The sequence below is a fragment of the Molossus molossus genome, unplaced genomic scaffold (assembly GCF_014108415.1).
Source record: "Molossus molossus isolate mMolMol1 unplaced genomic scaffold, mMolMol1.p scaffold_m16_p_19, whole genome shotgun sequence".
NCBI classification, from domain to species: Eukaryota; Metazoa; Chordata; class Mammalia; order Chiroptera; family Molossidae; genus Molossus; species Molossus molossus.
In genome coordinates, this window is record NW_023425354.1 from 36,666,053 (window position 1) to 36,683,197 (window position 17,145).

Below are 17,145 nucleotides of genomic sequence, written 5' to 3' on the forward strand. Positions count from 1 at the left end.
GTCCCCTACAGAACCCAGGCATGTGCTCTGACGGGGAATCGAACTGGTTGACCTCTCTGTGCATGGGAGGATGCTCAGTTCACTGAGCCACACCGGCTGGGCATACTCAGATCCTGATTCATTTGTCCTTCACAGTGGTACTTGAGTTGAAGAGGAGTAACAGGAAGATTTTTCTTTCTGTGAGTCTTCCTTTAAAATAACTCCTAGAGCCCTGGCTCGTTTGGCTCAGTGGTTGGAGCATTGGCCTGCGGGCAGAAGAGTCTCATGTTCAATTACCAGTCAAGGGCATGTACCTGGGTTGCAGGTTTAAGCCCCCAGTTCCAGTTGGGGTCATGCAGGAGACAACCAATCTATGTGTCTCTATCACATAGATCTCTCTCTCTCTCTCTCTCTCTCTCTCTCTCTCACTCTCACTCTCACTCTCACTCTATCTAACAACCAATGAAAAAATACCCTCTGGTGAGAGTTAACCAAAGTAAATAAATAAATAAAATGACTCCTAGAAGGGACCAATCCTTCATTAATCAATCGTAAATATCCCAAATAAGATGCAGTTGTCATATTCTAACTTGATGGCATATGTGGATACCAAAGATAGGTCTATGTGTATTTTACAATTTACTCGGAGTTCAACCTAGTACCTAAATAAATCTCTTCTGCCACACTCTTTTAACAACCATAAACTGTGAAAACTCTGCCAGAAAAACTATATGGGGAACTTAAGTTTAGAAATAAAAGAAAAATCCGTCTCCCAAAAGTTGTCCCTAGACATGGAGGGCCAGGGAAGCTGACATTTTGAAGGCTCTGGTTGTAGAAACCAAGAGAATGTCCAATTCAGAGCACTGGGGAGCTGTCAGAGAGCAGGACAGAACAGGCCTAGTTCCCATAATGACTAGAAAACAAAATCAAAAAACATAAAGAACTAAAAAAAGGAAAGAAAAGCTGGTCTGTGTTTATTTTTGAGACTAAACTGAAGAGATGTAATTGACCTACTTCTTAATAGAGCGTAACCTAGAATCCTACATCTCTTGCAAAGTATATCTTGCCACTTAATGACTGCCAGATGTTGCCTGGCCAAGAGGAAGCATGGTAGAATTAAGATGGCATTATAGAACTTCTGGGTGAACATGACAGATTGGCTTAGGTCCACTCCCTCTCACAACCCCTAAGTGAGCAGTAAGAGGTAGAAGCGGGAGAAACCCACGGGGACCCATAGAATCATGGTGGACCCAACAGCAGACAGGAGGCATCACCTAACTTTGGAAGCATGTGGACGGGTAGTTACTCCAAGAGGTGGAGAAAGCTGGAAGCTAAGTGCCTGCAGAGAAGGCAGACGTGCCCACCAGTTCACTCGACACAGGGCTCTAGAAAGATTGAAGAGTGGGAGGGACCAGGGACCTCTGTAGGTGGGGGGAGGAGCAGAGCTGAAGGAGCAGACTGGTTGAAAATCTGTATCAAGACCAATCAAATGCCCAGGTCTCTTCCCAGGCTTCACGACGCCCAGTGACTACCTTTGTCTTATTCTGATATAAGACAAGAAGTTTACTCTGAAGAAATTGAACCAGAGAAACTCAGGGCTTGGGGACACCAGGCAGAGTGAAGAAGAGAGGTCAGGTACCATCTTGAAACCAAGGAAATTAAGTGAAGGTCAAGATACTGAAAGTTCTTCCCATCCACCTTCACTCAGAATTCTGTCAGCAGAGAGAAAACACTTTAAGATGCAGACATTCTGAGGCCCCCCACAGGTTCTTGGTCCCCACCTGATCACCCTGTTGCGAAGTTCACTCTTCATACAGCAAATGCACAGAGCTTCCAAGCAGCATTTCACGCTCCAGTGCGTGGGTGGCCACGGATGCCCAGGCATCTGAGAAGGGCCTCTCACACAAGCCAAGACCAAGACAAACGGAAGAAGAGGGGGTTTTGAAGTAACAGATACAATGCAGGGAACAGTGTATCAAGTAAAACCACGGTATCAAGTAAAATTCCAAGAGGAAGGGTGAGATGTTGCTTTTGCAAAACAAGAGCAACGTGTTTTTAAAAGGAGTATGTGGAGAACACACATGAGCTCTTAAAAATGGAAAACATGCCCTGGCCAGTTTGGCTCGGCGGTTAGAGCATCAGCCGCGGACCAGAGAGAGACCTGGGTTCAGTTCCTGCTAAGGGCACGTACCTCGGTTGTATTTTTCCCCCACTCCTGGTTGGGGTCGTGTGGGTGGCAACCAGTCGCTGTATCTCTCTTACATCAATGTTTCTCTCTCCCTTCCCCCCTCTCTCCCTCCCACTCTATCTGAAGATAAATGCAAAAATGTCCTCGGGTGAGGGTTAAAAAAAGAAAAGAAAAACGTAACAGCCAAACTGAAAGATTCGATATCAGGCTTGGAAGATGGCGTTGGAAACATTCATTCGTTCAACAAATACTGTTGCGCGGTTACTACATCCTGACATTGTTCTGGGCAGTGAGGCTTTATCAATAAGCAAATGAGAGGACGGTCCCTAGCCTCCAGCATGAATTCCAGTGCGGGGAGAGCATGAACAATACACTAATGTGTACATGTCGGAAGGTGTTACATGCTGGAGGCAAGAGTAAAAATAGAGCGTGGTCAGGAGAATGGAGAGTACCAGGTTGAGAGGATAGAGACAAGTTGACGTTTTAAGTAGGATGGTCAGGGCCGGTCTCTTTGGGAAGCTGACAGCTGAACCAAGACTCAGGGGTGGCGAACACAGGTCCTTCCAGAAGGACAGCTGGCAAAGGCCCTGAGACCAGAAGGCTGTACCAGCCTGTGCAGGGCGTAGCGGGGGGCCCAGTTCGGCTGCAGTGAAGCATTGTGTGGGCCTTGGGGACAGGGAGAGACTTGCACTTGGAGGGACGTGAGAGCCGTGGCAGAGTTTTAAGCAGAAAAGTGACAGGATCCAACTTTGGTCTAAAAGGATCACTTTGGCTGCTGTGTTGAGAATCGACTCTAGGGGGTAAAAGTATTGCAGAGAATTGGATCCAAAACTCAACAGCAAGGATGTGTGCCCTGTTACTCTGACGTTCCCTCTGTCCCTCCGTGTGCCCCCTGCGTCAGCCTGTCCGCCTCTGTCCTCTTCCCCCTGAGAAATGACTGGCTTGCCCTCCCCTGTCTCTCTGCTCTCTGCCTGACGTCTGCTCAACTCCCTTCCAGGTCCCAGTGATCTCGTTCAGCTCCCGCTCTTCTGCGTTCTGTCCAGCAGCATAGAACGTGTGGTTGTTTCCACTTTTCGTGTGAATAGTGCTTAATGAGGCCCCCTTGGGCTCCCTTGTGTATTTTTTTTTCCTCACCCGAGAACATTTTTCCATTTTTTGTTCAGATAGAGTGGGAGGGAAATAGAGGGAGAAAGAGAGAAATATCGACGTGAAAGGGACACATTTAGTGGCTGCCTCCCGCATGACCCAACCTAGGGCTGGGGACAAACTGCAACCAAGGTATGTGTCCTTAGTAGGAACCGAACCCGGGTCTCTCTGGACCACAGGCCGACACTCTAACCGCTGAGCCAAACTGGTCAGGGCTCCCTTGTGTGTTTTGCCGAATCTCTCCAGGCACCTGCAAACAAGTATTAAGCATTTCCTTATCAAATATAACGTTTAATTTCTGGTTTTTGCTGCTCTGTCATCAGGCAGAGTCCTCTGCAGAGGTGAGCTTTGTCTGACTTGAAAAGACCAACCGGTTAAGCTGCTTTGAACAAGAGGGAGATGGAAAAATCTGTCTTAGACCTTTAGTTCCAACCTGCCGACCCTTGGTAGAAAAATCAACAACAACCTTCCCGCGCACAGAGACACAAATTCTTTATGGGAGCTTATCTGTTTACACCAAATATGCTTAGATGATAAGGAAAAATACATGAGCATTTGTATAGAATCATTCTCCTTTGCAGTTCCTCAGTCTGATGCTAAAAAATAAAGCCTGAGGTTCCTTCAGGTGACGTTGACGATGAGACTGCAGGTCCATGCCATGGCCAGGTGGCTCAGTTGGTTGGGCATCGTCCTGTGTACCAAAAGGCTGGGGATTCGACTCCCAGTCAGGGCACATACCTCGGTGTGGGTACGATCCCTGGTCTGGTCCCATACAGAAAGCAACTGATGGATGTTTCTCTCTCTCTCTCTCTTTCTCCCTCTCGCCCCATTTCTCTTTCTCTCTCTCTCTCAAAATCAATTTTAAAAACATATCCTTGGCCCTGGCCGGTTTGGCTCAGCGGTTAGAGCGTCGGCCTGCGGTCCCGAGAGACCCGGGTTCGGTTCCCGCTAAAGGGCATGTACCTCGGTTGCAGTTTGTCCCCGGCTCTGGTCAGTCGTGCGGGTGGCAGCCACTCGATGTGTCCCTTCACGTCGATGTTTCTCTCTCTCTGTTCCTCTCTCCCCCTCCTACTCTACCTGAACAAAAAATGGAAAAATGTCCTCGGGTGAGGATAAAAATAAATAAATAAATAAAAACATATCCTTGGATGACCATTAAAAAACAAAAAACTGCAAGTTCACAAAATTTCTTTCCCTCAAATTTGCTGAAATGAACAAAAATGTAAAAGTAGCAAAACATGCCATCAGCCCTGAAACCAAAAAGAGACCTCAGCTTTGAGAAGTGTCATCCACAAAAGAAAAACTGGACCACACTGAAAGAAGGTGCTCCTGAGAAAAATCAACCTGCTCTTCAAAGAGAAGACTAGACAAGGAGTCGCACCAGGAGGGGACTCTGAGACCTCTCGTGGCTTTTCAAGGTTCAGACTTTAAGTATAAGGGTCGACCAGCGGGAAAGTTCGGGGTAGCCACACCTTCACTGGGGACCCTCTCTTCCATCGCCAAGACGATTTCCCTCAGCAAGAAGACTTGAGAAACTTGACCATCTTTCCTGCCTCTGATACATCGATACGTGGGCAAGGAACAGGGGAGGCATCTGCTAGGAATCATTGTTACAGCCAAACCGAGAAAAAGCTCCACAAGATGTGGAAAAAGGAGTACCTGTCCCTAACCAAGCAGTGAAGCGAACCTTGGCCACGGCCACCTTTTTTTTCATTGTTTCAGGGAAGGAACTCAGTGACCCAAAGCCCCAGCTCTCTCTTCACTCGCTTGAGCAGCAGAAAGACTGGATGAGGCAGGTAAGCTGCGGGCATCCAGTCCAGGTGATCAGTGGGAGGGTAAAATAACATCTCATCAGACACGATTTGGGATCAATGGAAGGCTGAGAAGGAATCACTCACATTCATTTTCAGGTCACACTGATATGTGACTAAAGCAAAAAATCTGCATCTACAAAAAAAGGACAAAGATTTCAGATAATCCTAACAAGGCATACAGAGTTCCAGCTGCTCACCAGGCACTGGTTGACGTGTTTCGCGCGCATTAACTCCTTAAGTCCTCAGACATCACTACAAAGTAAGCATCGTTATCACCCTCGTGTGTACAGATGAGAAAAGCCAGGCACAGGGGGTCGGAAGCCTGCCCAGGTTTACCCAGCCGGTCCGAGTGAGGCCGGGATTGGAGCACAGACTGCCTAGGTCCAGAGCCTCTTCTCGTCCACTTTGTCCCTCGACCCCAGGAAACAGACAACCTTGTCGGCAATTGCTTTTACTCTCAGATTAAAGAGAGTAGAAATGTACTGGCCATGCACCTTTTCTTGGAAGCTACCAGAGGGAGGAAGAAAAAAAGAAAAACTTAAGCTCAGGGATCCAACAAAGAGAGTTGTTTTATTTATTTATTTTTTTAATATGTTCTTTATTGATTTTAGAGAGAGAGATAGAAACATCGATGAGAGGGAACATCACTTGGCCGCCTCCTGCATGACCCCCAACTGGGGATTGGGCCCACAACCTGGGCCTGTGTCCTGACCGGGAATCGAACCAGCGACCTCTTGGTACATGGGTCGACGCTCAACCACTGAGCCACACCGGCCAGGCAAGAAGCATTGTTCTAAAAGTCTGAGGGCATGGCCAGTGCGGTGGGCCTGAAGAGCATGAGGACACAAGGTGCCATTGATGGGCTTGACACTTGGAAAAATGATTGCTGATCATTTGATGGGTCTGTTAGAGCACTTGGCAAAAAATTATCGTAGGTGTATGGGAAACGAGGCAGACATTTAAAATGAGACAGCTGTGAACTATAAGTAAAAACAAATTTACCTGACGTGGTGCATGGGTCGACACTCAGCCACTGGGCCACACCGGCAGAAAATGTACCTGACATGGTAATGCGAGGGTATCATATTATACCCTTGGGCACAGTGGTGAATCAAATTAATATGTAATATGAAATAGAGTATATGTACTATGTAAATTGTTTATGCAGTATATCATAGTTAATATAACGTAATATAAACACTGTTGACTTTACATTTTTAAATGTAATTATTGGGGCCCTGGCTGGTTTGGCTCAGCGGTCAGAACGTTGGCCCTCGGACCAGTGAGTTGTGGGTTTGATTCCAGTCAAGTGCATGTACCCCTATTGCGATTTGTCCCCGGCCCTGGTTAGAGGCAGCCACTTGATGTGTCCCTTTCACATTGATGTTTCTCTCTCTCCCTCCCCCTCCCCTCCTCCTCCTCCTCCTCCTCCTCCTCCTCCTCCTCCTCCTTCTTCTACTTCTTCTTCTTCTCTCCCTTCCTCTCTCTGCTTCCCACTCTATCTGAACAAAAATGGAAGAGTGTCCTCGGGTGAAGATAAAAAAAAAATAAATGTAATTATTGGGATGATAAAGGAAAGATCAGAGGGACCGGCGAGAGAGTTAAATCACCAACTTCTGTAATTTGGATCGTGTCTTAAAGGATCAACCAAGAAACACCAGTGTGTGTGTTATTAGTAAATCCAGAAGAAGCAGTTAAAATAGTTTGCATGGAACTCGGGACTGGGAGGTGAAGTTAGGTGGACAGAGGGAAGACCTGCTATCTTTTTATTACAGCATTTCTGTACTATTTGCTTTTTCAGCTAAACAAAACCTGAATAAACCAAGAACACAGATGAAATGTTAAAGGTTGTCCAAAAAAAACAAAACAAAACTATACCTTAAAAAGCACTTACTTATAAAATGTTTTTTCCCCAAATTTCTAAAGCATCTAACCAAAAACATTTTAATAAAAAGCTCTCTAAAACACTTCTTGAAAATTAAAGATTGGTTTCCTATACAGATGTAGCTCCAGGGAGTCTTAATTTCCTTCCTCTTAAAAGCAAGGCAACAAACAGTATGAAACTTTAAAAATGTGTTTTATTTAAGAAATTGAATCACAGACTTCCACCCTGTAATTGCATTCTTTTGGTTTTTCAAGATACCAAAGACGGGACCTTTATTTTAGCAGTGGGGAGGAGGCGCAGCAAAGCCATCTGCAGGATGGATTCAGCTACAAAGAAGAGGGCCACCTCTGCTAAAAAGGGTTTCTGTACAGTTGCCACATGCAATGACCAGTTTCCATCGTCCCCGTTGCCTGTGTGGCCTGTGTGTACGCGAGCTCTCGGTTCCCATCACAGATGGCTCCCAGTCATGATTACTTCCATCTCATGGTTTCTCTGGACCCGTTCGTTCCTCTCTGGGGCCCCCTGTTGGCCCCCGCACAGGTCGCATACCAACAGATCTATCTATATCGAGCAGCAGGCTGCAAGCCGAGAACCTTGCACATTGGCGGTGCCAATTTAAGAGTCTGCACGAGGTCACCTAAGATGACTGAATAAAAGAGGCATTGCCTGGGTTCCGAGAGAAACTGGTGGGCACAGTGGGGGATTTGGAAGAAATGAAAGAAACCTGAAGGAGTCTGGAGAGTCCATGTAGTGGGCCTTGAATTCAAGGGAGGGAAGTAATACCATCGACCTAAGAATTGGGACAGTCGTTTAAGAAGCAGCAGGAAACAACTGGCACATGATGGCGGTGTGTACGAGGAATTTGTTACCAAAGGAAGCAATTCAAGCTGTTTGGGGTGTTGGAGATGGGAGTCGCAGAAAGAAGAAAGGGGTTTGTACTGGAAATACTGGGGAAGAGTCAGGCTGGTGGTGGAGAGCATATGGGGAGAAGAGCCCGTGATGATGATTACACCAAATTTCTTTTTTTGTTGTTTTTTGTTTTTTATCCTCACCCAAGGATACTTTTGCATTTATCTTCAGAGCAGGAGGGAGAGAGGGAGGAAGAGAGAGAGAGAAATGTTGATGTGAGAGAGACACATCAACTGGTTGCCACCTACACAAGCCAAACCAGGACAGGGACGAACCACAACCAAGGTACATGCCCTTAGTGGGAACCGAACCCAGGACTCTCTGGTCCGCAGGCCGACACTCTAACCGCTAAGCCAAACTGACCAGGACCCAAATTTCTTTTTTTTTTTTTTTTAAGAGAGAGTAGAAGGGAGGGATGGAGGGGGAGAGGGAGAACAAGAGAGAGAGCGCACATCAAATTTCTTTTTACTTGAGAGATTGAGATGTATGGGAACCTGGACAAAGGATCCTGAAAAATATTTAAGTGTTTCTGACTTCCCCATGCTTGGATAAAGCTGGCACTGAGCTCTCGCTGGGTGGCTCAGTTGGTTAGAGTGTTGTCCTGATATGCCGAGGTTGCAGGTCTGGTCTCTGGTCCAGGCACATACAAGAATCAACCAGTGAGTGCATAAATAAGTGGAACAATAAATCAGTGTTTCTCTTTCTCTCTCCCCCTCCTTTTTCTCTCCCTGTCTCTCAAAAATAAAAGTAAAGCTGGCGTTGAGACATTTACATATTGTCTCATTGATTTCTGAGCACTGAAGAGATTTTAACAAAGATTCGTATGGTATTCGTCATCTGTTTTTACCCTTTCCCCAGGAATACATCTAACTCCTCGGGTGTTTACATAGCACTGGGAGAGGGGCTGCCCAGGCTGTGTATAAATCAGTTTGTAAATGCCATGAGACATTACGCTAGTCGCTCGTGTATATAATCTGTGTAAAGCTGGGCTCCATCGGAAAACTCCAGATGTGCATGGCATTTGGTTCTGACTCAGCTTGTTTCCTTTCAACATTCTTAAAATATTTATCCAGAGATATTTGTAGTTTGGCTTTCTTCTTTTCATGACGGTACAGTTAAAACAGGACCCTGCTTCAAACCCAGCACCCACTCCAGTGTAGACACTGCACCCGCCGAAACAAAAGGACGGACCTGACTCCCCACCGCCACCTGTTGGTGGCCAGCAGCATTGACATGCTTTGGCTCCGGCTGATTTGGGTGGCCAGAGCAAGATCTCGCGTTGAGTGTTTTGAGCAGAGGCGCCTCTGTGATTTCAAAGTTATCTGCTGCCCAGATAGCCAGCAACTTCTTCTTTTGCTTTCCTCTGTTGTGAAGGTGTGGCGGGGCACCCTGGCCCGCATGCGGTACAAGCGGACCAAGGCAGCGCTGACCATTATCAGGTACTACCGGCACTACAAAGTGAAGTCCTACATCCACGAGGTGGCCAGGCGTTTCCAGGGCGTCAAGACCATGAGAGACTACGGGAAGCACGTGAAGTGGCCCACCCCTCCGAAAGTGCTCCGCCGTTTCGAGGAGGCCCTGCAGGCGATTTTTAACAGGTGAGAGCCTGTGGTATGCGCTCCCTCCATTGATGGCAACATGCTTACGTACGATATCGGATCACAGGTCTTAGACCAGGATGCTGGCTCAGCTGTTTGCTGTTAAGACGTGTTCTTTTACCTCATGTCTCCAGTTTTGTAGGTTTCGCTTTCTTTCAAAAAAATTTTTTTTCTTTATTGATTTTAGAGAGAGAGAGAGAACATCGATTAGCCACCTCCTGCACACACACACACACCCCCACTGGGGATCGGGCCCACAACCTGGACATGTGCCCTGACCGGGAATTGAACCGGTGACCTCTTGGTGCATGGATCGATGCTCAACCACTGAGCCACACCAGCCAGCCTGTAGGTTTCACTTTCAAAGGGCATCTGTTCCCCTCTCAAAATACTAGAACTGCCTGTTGTTGTTGTTTTTTCTTGTAGCAAAAGACAGAAGTAAATCCCCACCCCTGGATCAAGCCATAGTTAAGGTGTTATTGGCATGCAGGCTCTACTTCCTTCTAGTAGTAAAAAATAGCTATTAAATCACCACACGTGCCCTGGCCAGTTTGGCTCAGCGGTTAGAGCGTCGGCCTGCAGTCCAGAGAGACCGGATTCGATTCCAGCTAAGGGCACATACCTCAGTTGCAGTTTGTCTCCGGCCCTGGGTGGGTTGTGCGGGTGGCAGCCATTCGATGTATTTCTTTCACATCTATGTTTCTCTCTCTCTCTCCCTCCCACTCTATTTGAACAAAAAATGGAAAAATGTCCTTGGGTGAGGAGTAAAAAAAAAAAAGTCACAAGTAACTCCAACTGGGATTCCTCTTCATCCTGTCAGTGCAGCAGTTGCAGAAACCGAGGAGTTTCTAATACATGCTGCTGCCCAAGTCCCTGCTCCAGAAAGTCCTGTTTAATGGAGCTGGGGAGCGGGGCCCACGCAGAGGTCCTTTCTGACGTCTCCCAGGCGATTATAAAACGCAAGGAGGAAACAACTGTTTCAGAGCATACCAGTTTTTTTTTTAAATAAGCATCCATATAAAAGTTGATACCTTTCCATCTGGTCTTCATTTTTTTTCATAAACTGCCCTGAATCTGAGTGTTTTAGTTATTTATAGCTCTTTGTTCCTCGTTGCCCAAGCTTATTTATTGCCAGTGTGCACCTGATACATTTAACTGTGTCTTAGATGCAGCTAGTCAGTCACATCGACCGAGCTAATGCTCCTCAATGTGGCCTTTCGGTGTCATGATGTTCCACATAGACCACTGTGAGGTCATTGAGATGCTGAATGTGAATGGTGGCAGGTGGCAGAAGACAAAGAAAATGCATGGGAAGAAAACTCCTTAATACATATCTCATTTGCTTTTAAAAAAAAAAAATGATTGCTCACCCTGGCTGGTTTGGCTCAGTGGTTAGAGCGTCAGCCCATGGACCAATTAGTCTCGGGTTTGATTCCGGTCAAGGGCACGTATCATGGTTGCGGTTCATCCCCAGCCCTGGTCAGGTCATGCGGGAGGCAGCCAGTTGATCTCTCTCTCTCTCTTTCTCTCTATCTCTCCTCCCTCCCTCCCCCCTCTTCCTCCTTCCTCCCTCTCTCCCATTCTATCTGATAATAAATGGAAAAATGTGCTTGGATGAGGATTTAAAATAAATAAATAATTGATTGCTCAAAAAAAGAAAAGAAAATTCAAACAGCACAGAATTATTGAAAGCAATGCCTGGCCATGTGGCTCAGTGGATTGAGCATCACCCCATGAACTGAGAGGTCCCGGTTCGATTCCCAGTTAGGGCACATGCCAGGTTTCCGGCTCGATCCCCAGTAGGGGGCATGAAGGAGGCAGCTGAGCACTGTTTCTCTCTTACATAGATGTTCTGATCTCTCTCTCTAAAAAAATCAATAAAAACATATTTAAAAACGAAAGAATTGTTGAAAGCAGAAGTACCTACATTGTCAGGTATAATACTACAAATGTTAATTGTAGTCTTTGCAGCCTTTTTAATACACAGATAAAATGTTTTTTTCCATGAGCTGTATTCTCTGCAACCTGCATTTTTGACATCATCTAAAAGTAACTAAGTGATACATGAATACAAGCTCATTTTTTTTTTAAGTGGGATAATATAAAAATATCTAAGATATAAAATTGAAACCCTCCCCACCTCCTCTTGTCTCTCCCCATTTTACTTCTTTTCCCTGAAATAACCACTCATGAACAGTTTGCATCCTTGTAAATGTTTGTCCTTGCATTTACAGACACACACGTCAGAGACAGCATGATACAGTGCTTAGGAACACGGAGCCTGGCGCCTGGGCTCATCTCTAGCTCTGCCAATGACTGGCTGTGTAGCCTTGGGCAAATTAGTTAACCTCTCCGTGCCTCGGCTCCTTCTCTGTAAAAGGGCTAATAATAGTACCTTTGTTGAAAGGACTGTGGGTCAGTATGTAGACAGAGCACCTCAGATAGTGCCTGACACATAGCACTTTGGAAATGTCTGCTGATGCTGCGGGTGGGTGTGCACAGTCACACATCACGTGGGCTTTGCGCTCTCGCTCTTTCACACAAGCAAGAGTATACAACTTGATTTAAGTCTTGAAGAACCTGTCCATGACAGTAAATAAAGACCTGTGTAATATTTTTAACAGATGCAGAGAAGGACTCATTTTGATCATGTTGCACGGTGGCCAGTACAGTCTTTTTTTTTTTTTCTTAATCCTCACCCGAGGATATATTTCTATTTATCTTCAGATAGAGTGGAAGGGGAAGAGAGAGAGAGAGAAACATCAATGTGAGAGGGACACATGGACTGGTTGCCTCCCGCACAACCCCAACCAGGGCCAGGGATGAATCGCAACCGAGGTACACGCCCTTGGCTGGAATCGAACCTACGACTCATTGGTCCACCGGCCAACGCTCTACCGCTAAGCCAAAGCGGCCAGGGCCGGTGCAGTCTTCTTTGGATCTTGAAGTTTTATGTATGGTCTAGAATGGATTAATTTTTGTAAAAGTCAATGTGTTCGTTCCGGAAATCTATATACAACGCCTGCTGTGCCACAGGCACTGAGCTAGGCTCCAGGTACCCCAGCCGTCTCGGGGCTTACAGCTGGCGAGCATTTTGAAAATGATATGTCTGCTCCTTTTGTTGACCGCTGTCTCTCTCCCCCTGCCTCTCTCTCTCTCTGAATGAATCTTGCTAGTTGTGTTAATCTAGTCCAAAGGCAAACTTTTTCTGTAAAGAGCCAGATAGTCCATTTTTTAGGCTTCGTGGGCTACATGTGTTCTTTGTCACATATTTTACTTTGTTTTATTTTAGTTAAACATGTAAAAATGATTCTTAGCTTGAGCACACAGAACCAGGCCATGGGCTCAGTCTGGCACAGGCTGTACTTTACCAACCCATCATCTCGTCCCTACACCCCGTTTAATGTATTCTTCTTCTTCTTTTTTTTTCATCCTCACCCGAGGACATTTTTGCATTTATCTTCAGATACAGCAGGAGGGAGAGAGGGAGGGGGAGAGAGAGGGAAACATCGATGTGAGAGAGACACATCGAGTGGCTGCCACCCACACGACCCCAACCAGACTGGGGACAAACTGCAACCGAGGTACGTGCCCTTAGCGGGAACCGAACCTGTGTCTCTCTGGTCCGCGAGCTGACGCTCTAACCGCTGAGCCAAACCGGCCAGGGCCGTTTAATGTATTCTTGGGTCGTTTGGTCTGTGGAATACGGAGAGATGTGTGCTAAAGGATTCCACTGAGGTTGTGGGGTTCGGCGGTTTTTCTGAGAGCTCAGCGTGTGACTGACGTGTGGAACTCGCTCCCGGTCCTCCTTGTATTCTTTTTCATTCCGGGAAGGTTTGTGCTCAGGCTCCCCCTTCTCCGTGTGGGCGAGCCCGGTCATTTCTACGGGGGCTGCTGCTGCCGTCAGTGAACGTATTTATCGATGGCGCCTCGCTCAGCAGGACGAGAGGCCTGTGTGGCTCTCTCACGTCGTGTAGGTCAGGTCTGGTTGCCCCAGCATGCCTTTGGAGTCAGTGTGGACCTTGTCCTGGGCCCCTTGGGTGGTGAAGTGGGCACGGCTGACCAGGCAGGGAGACTGAAAACAGACCGCCAGAGCAGGGGCCTCTTCCGGCTGAGAATGAAATTGCGGCTCAAGGGCTCATGGGACAGTTGCTTAACAAGCTGCGTAGGGTTGTAGGGCCTCCCTGTCTTTATAGTCTTTGACTTTGACCACAGACTGCCCTCCACCTGTCATGCTTCCAGCCTCTTCGGGAATGGTCTGGGACGGGCTGTCCCATTGGGTGGTGCTTGGCCACGTTGAGTAGAGAAGAGGGTTTCACTGCCACGCTGAGCCTTCGCTGTTTCCATGGCGGTGGTTTGGGCAGCCTGCCCTCTCTGACCCTACCTGCCATGGCAGCTGCCCCCGCTGCTTCTGGCCAGCCATTCCGAGTTCAGGGAACTGGACAGACCTCGCCTTGAAGTCCTCCACCTCCTGCCCTTGCTACCTGCCCCTGCTGCTCCGCTCCGGGTCCTTGGGGCCGCCTCGGGACGGGGTTGCTGTCCTGCCGAGTGGATTGCTCGGCACTGAGCTGTGTCTCCATCCGTTCAATCCCATCTGCGGCTTGCGTTCCAGAGTCTTCACGCCTTCCCGGCTAGTGGCATCACTCCCGTTTCCTGGCGGTGGTTTAGACTTTGCCTTGTTTTTGTTTATTCAGTTATATCAGTGGGAATTTGAGGGAGAGAAAAGCAAACATTTAGGCTCAAGACATCCTCTTGAAACAAGAGTACATCTCGGGGAAATCTGAGATGAAACCAGTCTCTCTGATGATGTGTGTTATGTGAGCTGGAGATGATCACCACTTTTCAGTTTCGGTCGAATCTCCTTCCAGTGTACCATGGAAGCGCGGTTTGAGAACCACTGGCCTTGACGATTTCATGTAAAGAACTGCTCAGTTTGCTTCCACCGCCCTGCTTCAGGCTCCTGCGGCAGAAAAGAGAGCACCAGTGTCCTCCCCACCCCAGTCCATCAGGAAGTCCTATGGGTGCTTCCTTCAGAACACATCCAGAACCTGTCTCTGCCTGGACCTCCCAGGTCCCAGCCACCGTCCTGTGCCACGTGCATTACAGAAATGCCCCCTAGTTGGTCATCCTGCTCCGAGCCCAGGGCCCTTCAGCCTTTCTTCATGCAGCAGTCGGCACGACCCTGAACAACAGGAGTCAGCTTACCTCTCTTCTTCGTTCAGAACCTTCCAGTGGCTTCTCGTCGCCTTCGGAGCAAAGGCCAGAGTCCAGGGAACGGTCGCACGGCTCTGTGGCTGGTGGCCCCGGCTCGCCCTCTGACCCCTCCTGTCCCTCTGCCCCTGCTCATTCTGCGCCGGGGCACAGGCCTCCCTGCGGTGCTCTAACAAGCTAGCGCGTACCCCGCAGCCGTGGCCCTGCTGTGTGCTCTGCTGGGAGCCCCTTGCTCAGAACCATGCAGCCGGCTCCTGCCCTTCCTGTCTCTGCTCACCTGTCCTTACCGGTGGTGCCTCCCAGACCACCCTTCATGAAGAACCCTGCTCCCTGTGCCTTCCCTCCGCTGCACGCCCGTCCTCCCTTCCCTGTTTGTTTTCTTCCATAGCCCCGAGGACAGCGGGCTTGCCGTCCCGTTGCCTTGCTTATCGTCTGAGCCCGCTCTGAGGATGAGCACGCAGCAGGGAGGACCTTCCCGGTTCGCGCCTGCGTAGGACAGGCCTGGAGTTCAGTCAAGGCCTGGAGAATGTGCTGAGCGAATGAATGACGAGGCCAAAGTAGCTGTGTCCTAACTGTGTGTCTTATCAGAGCCCATGTTCATTAAATTCCGGTTGTTTTCGAAACACACACACACAGCAAAGCAAGTTCCATGCCTCTGTTCACATGAAACAATGTGTGTTTTAATAAGTATCACCATTTTAATGCATTTTGGAGGCACTTTGCATGCTTTCGGGTAGCATGCAAGAGGTTTGGTTTAATTCTACTTCATGGCAGCTTCTTGTTTTTTGAGAGCGAATGGTCTTGTGTTTCTGAAGTCGAATACATTTTGTTTGTTCACTTATAGATGGAGAGCATCTCAGCTCATCAAGAGCATACCCGCCTCCGACCTGCCCCAGGTCAGGGCCAAGGTTGCAGCCATGGAGATGTTGAAGGGTCAAAGGGCTGACCTTGGGCTCCAGAGGGCCTGGGAGGGCAACTATCTGGCTTCGGTAAGTCCAGGAGAACCAAGTGGAATCAGTCATGCTCCCTTAACAAAAAAAAGAGAAAAATTTTTTTCCATGAGTTTATAGAAAGATTGACACCTCCAGAAACCAAATTTCTAGAACGATAATAAACTGAAACATTTTATTGCTTCCAAGCGCACAATATCTGATGTTTCCCCCATGTTAAAAAGGGTGCTCTGTCTTGTAACTGTGTTAGGTACACGCTATAACCTGGCTTTGACCATGTATTTTTTATTTTTATTTTTTTTCTTTATTGATTTTAGAGAGAAAGGAAGGAAGAGAGAGATAGAAAAATAAATGAGAGAGAACATCGATTGGCCGCCTCTTACATCCCCTGCACCGGGGATCAGGCCCACAACATGGTCATGTGCCCTGACTGGGAATCGAACCGGCGACTTCATGGGTCGATGCTCAACCACTGAGCCACACCAGCCGGGCTGGCTTTGACCATTCAAACCTTCCCTTGCATGATTCAGCAACTGTTTTTAACTGCCACCTTTATATCAATTATTTCCAAAGCTGTATTTTATTCCCTCTCCCATCCCTTATTTAAAAATTTGTATAGGACCTTTTGTGTTCAAACAACCCTTTAGTCGCTGGCCGTCTGGGATGGGGAGATAAAACGTGTATGTGTGAAACTTCGTGAGCACAGCACTAAAGCAGGATGCTCAGAGCTTGCCTCTCGGTCTGCCATCGTCATTCTGTCGTGTGTCCTCTCTCCTCCAGAAGCCAGACACGCCTCAGACCTCAGGCACTTTCGTCCCCATCGCCAATGAGCTGAAGCGGAAGGACAAGTACATGAACGTCCTCTTTTCCTGTCACGTCCGTAAGGTGAGGCGACCTTGAGGCAGAGCCCCTCGGGGAGAAGGGGCTGCTTCGGATGAAACTGACTTAGACGGGACTTCAGCGCAACGTGGCGTGGGAACAGCTGGCTACGTCACCAGCGAGCTGTCTGGGGAGGCGTGGATGGGCGCGCTGAGGCGACTCCAGTTGGAGAGTCAGGCCTCTTCGGGGAAGCGAATATTTTTGGTAACCTTTTCTTTTTGAAACAGGAGAGGGGGCACCTCCCCAAATTCAAGAACTTACATTGTCCTGCGTGTAAGTCTGCCTTGTACTTAGTGGTCACCGAGCACTTTTATCCATGCTTTCCATAGGGGGAGAGGGAGGAGCGAAGTTCTGGTGAGATTTGAAAGGGGGGGAGTTATGTGCTATGACTGTATTTGCTCACTGGGAGCAGGATGTGTGTGGACCGCTGTTTACCTGTGGGGATAGCACCGAGTGGAACAGGTGGGCCCTGGAGAGTGGAGGGCAAGGGACAGGGCTGTTCACAACCTTAGAGCACTTGTTTGGGGAAGGGCAGAGAAAGGCAATTGAAATAATTATAGAAGAACGTTTTATAAAATTATGCAAA

At 47.9% G+C, this 17,145-nt stretch overlaps 1 protein-coding gene across 1 annotated transcript in view; it reads left to right on the plus strand.

Annotated features, from left to right (window-relative positions):
• Window positions 1-17,145, plus strand: part of MYO1D (myosin ID) — a 327,233-nt gene that overhangs the window by 181,097 nt on the left and 128,991 nt on the right. The window contains exons 17-19 of the mRNA XM_036269296.1: window positions 9,296-9,519; window positions 15,575-15,719; window positions 16,461-16,565. Of these exons, the coding sequence (XP_036125189.1) occupies window positions 9,296-9,519; window positions 15,575-15,719; window positions 16,461-16,565 (474 nt within the window). The remainder of the gene's footprint in view (window positions 1-9,295; window positions 9,520-15,574; window positions 15,720-16,460; window positions 16,566-17,145) is intronic.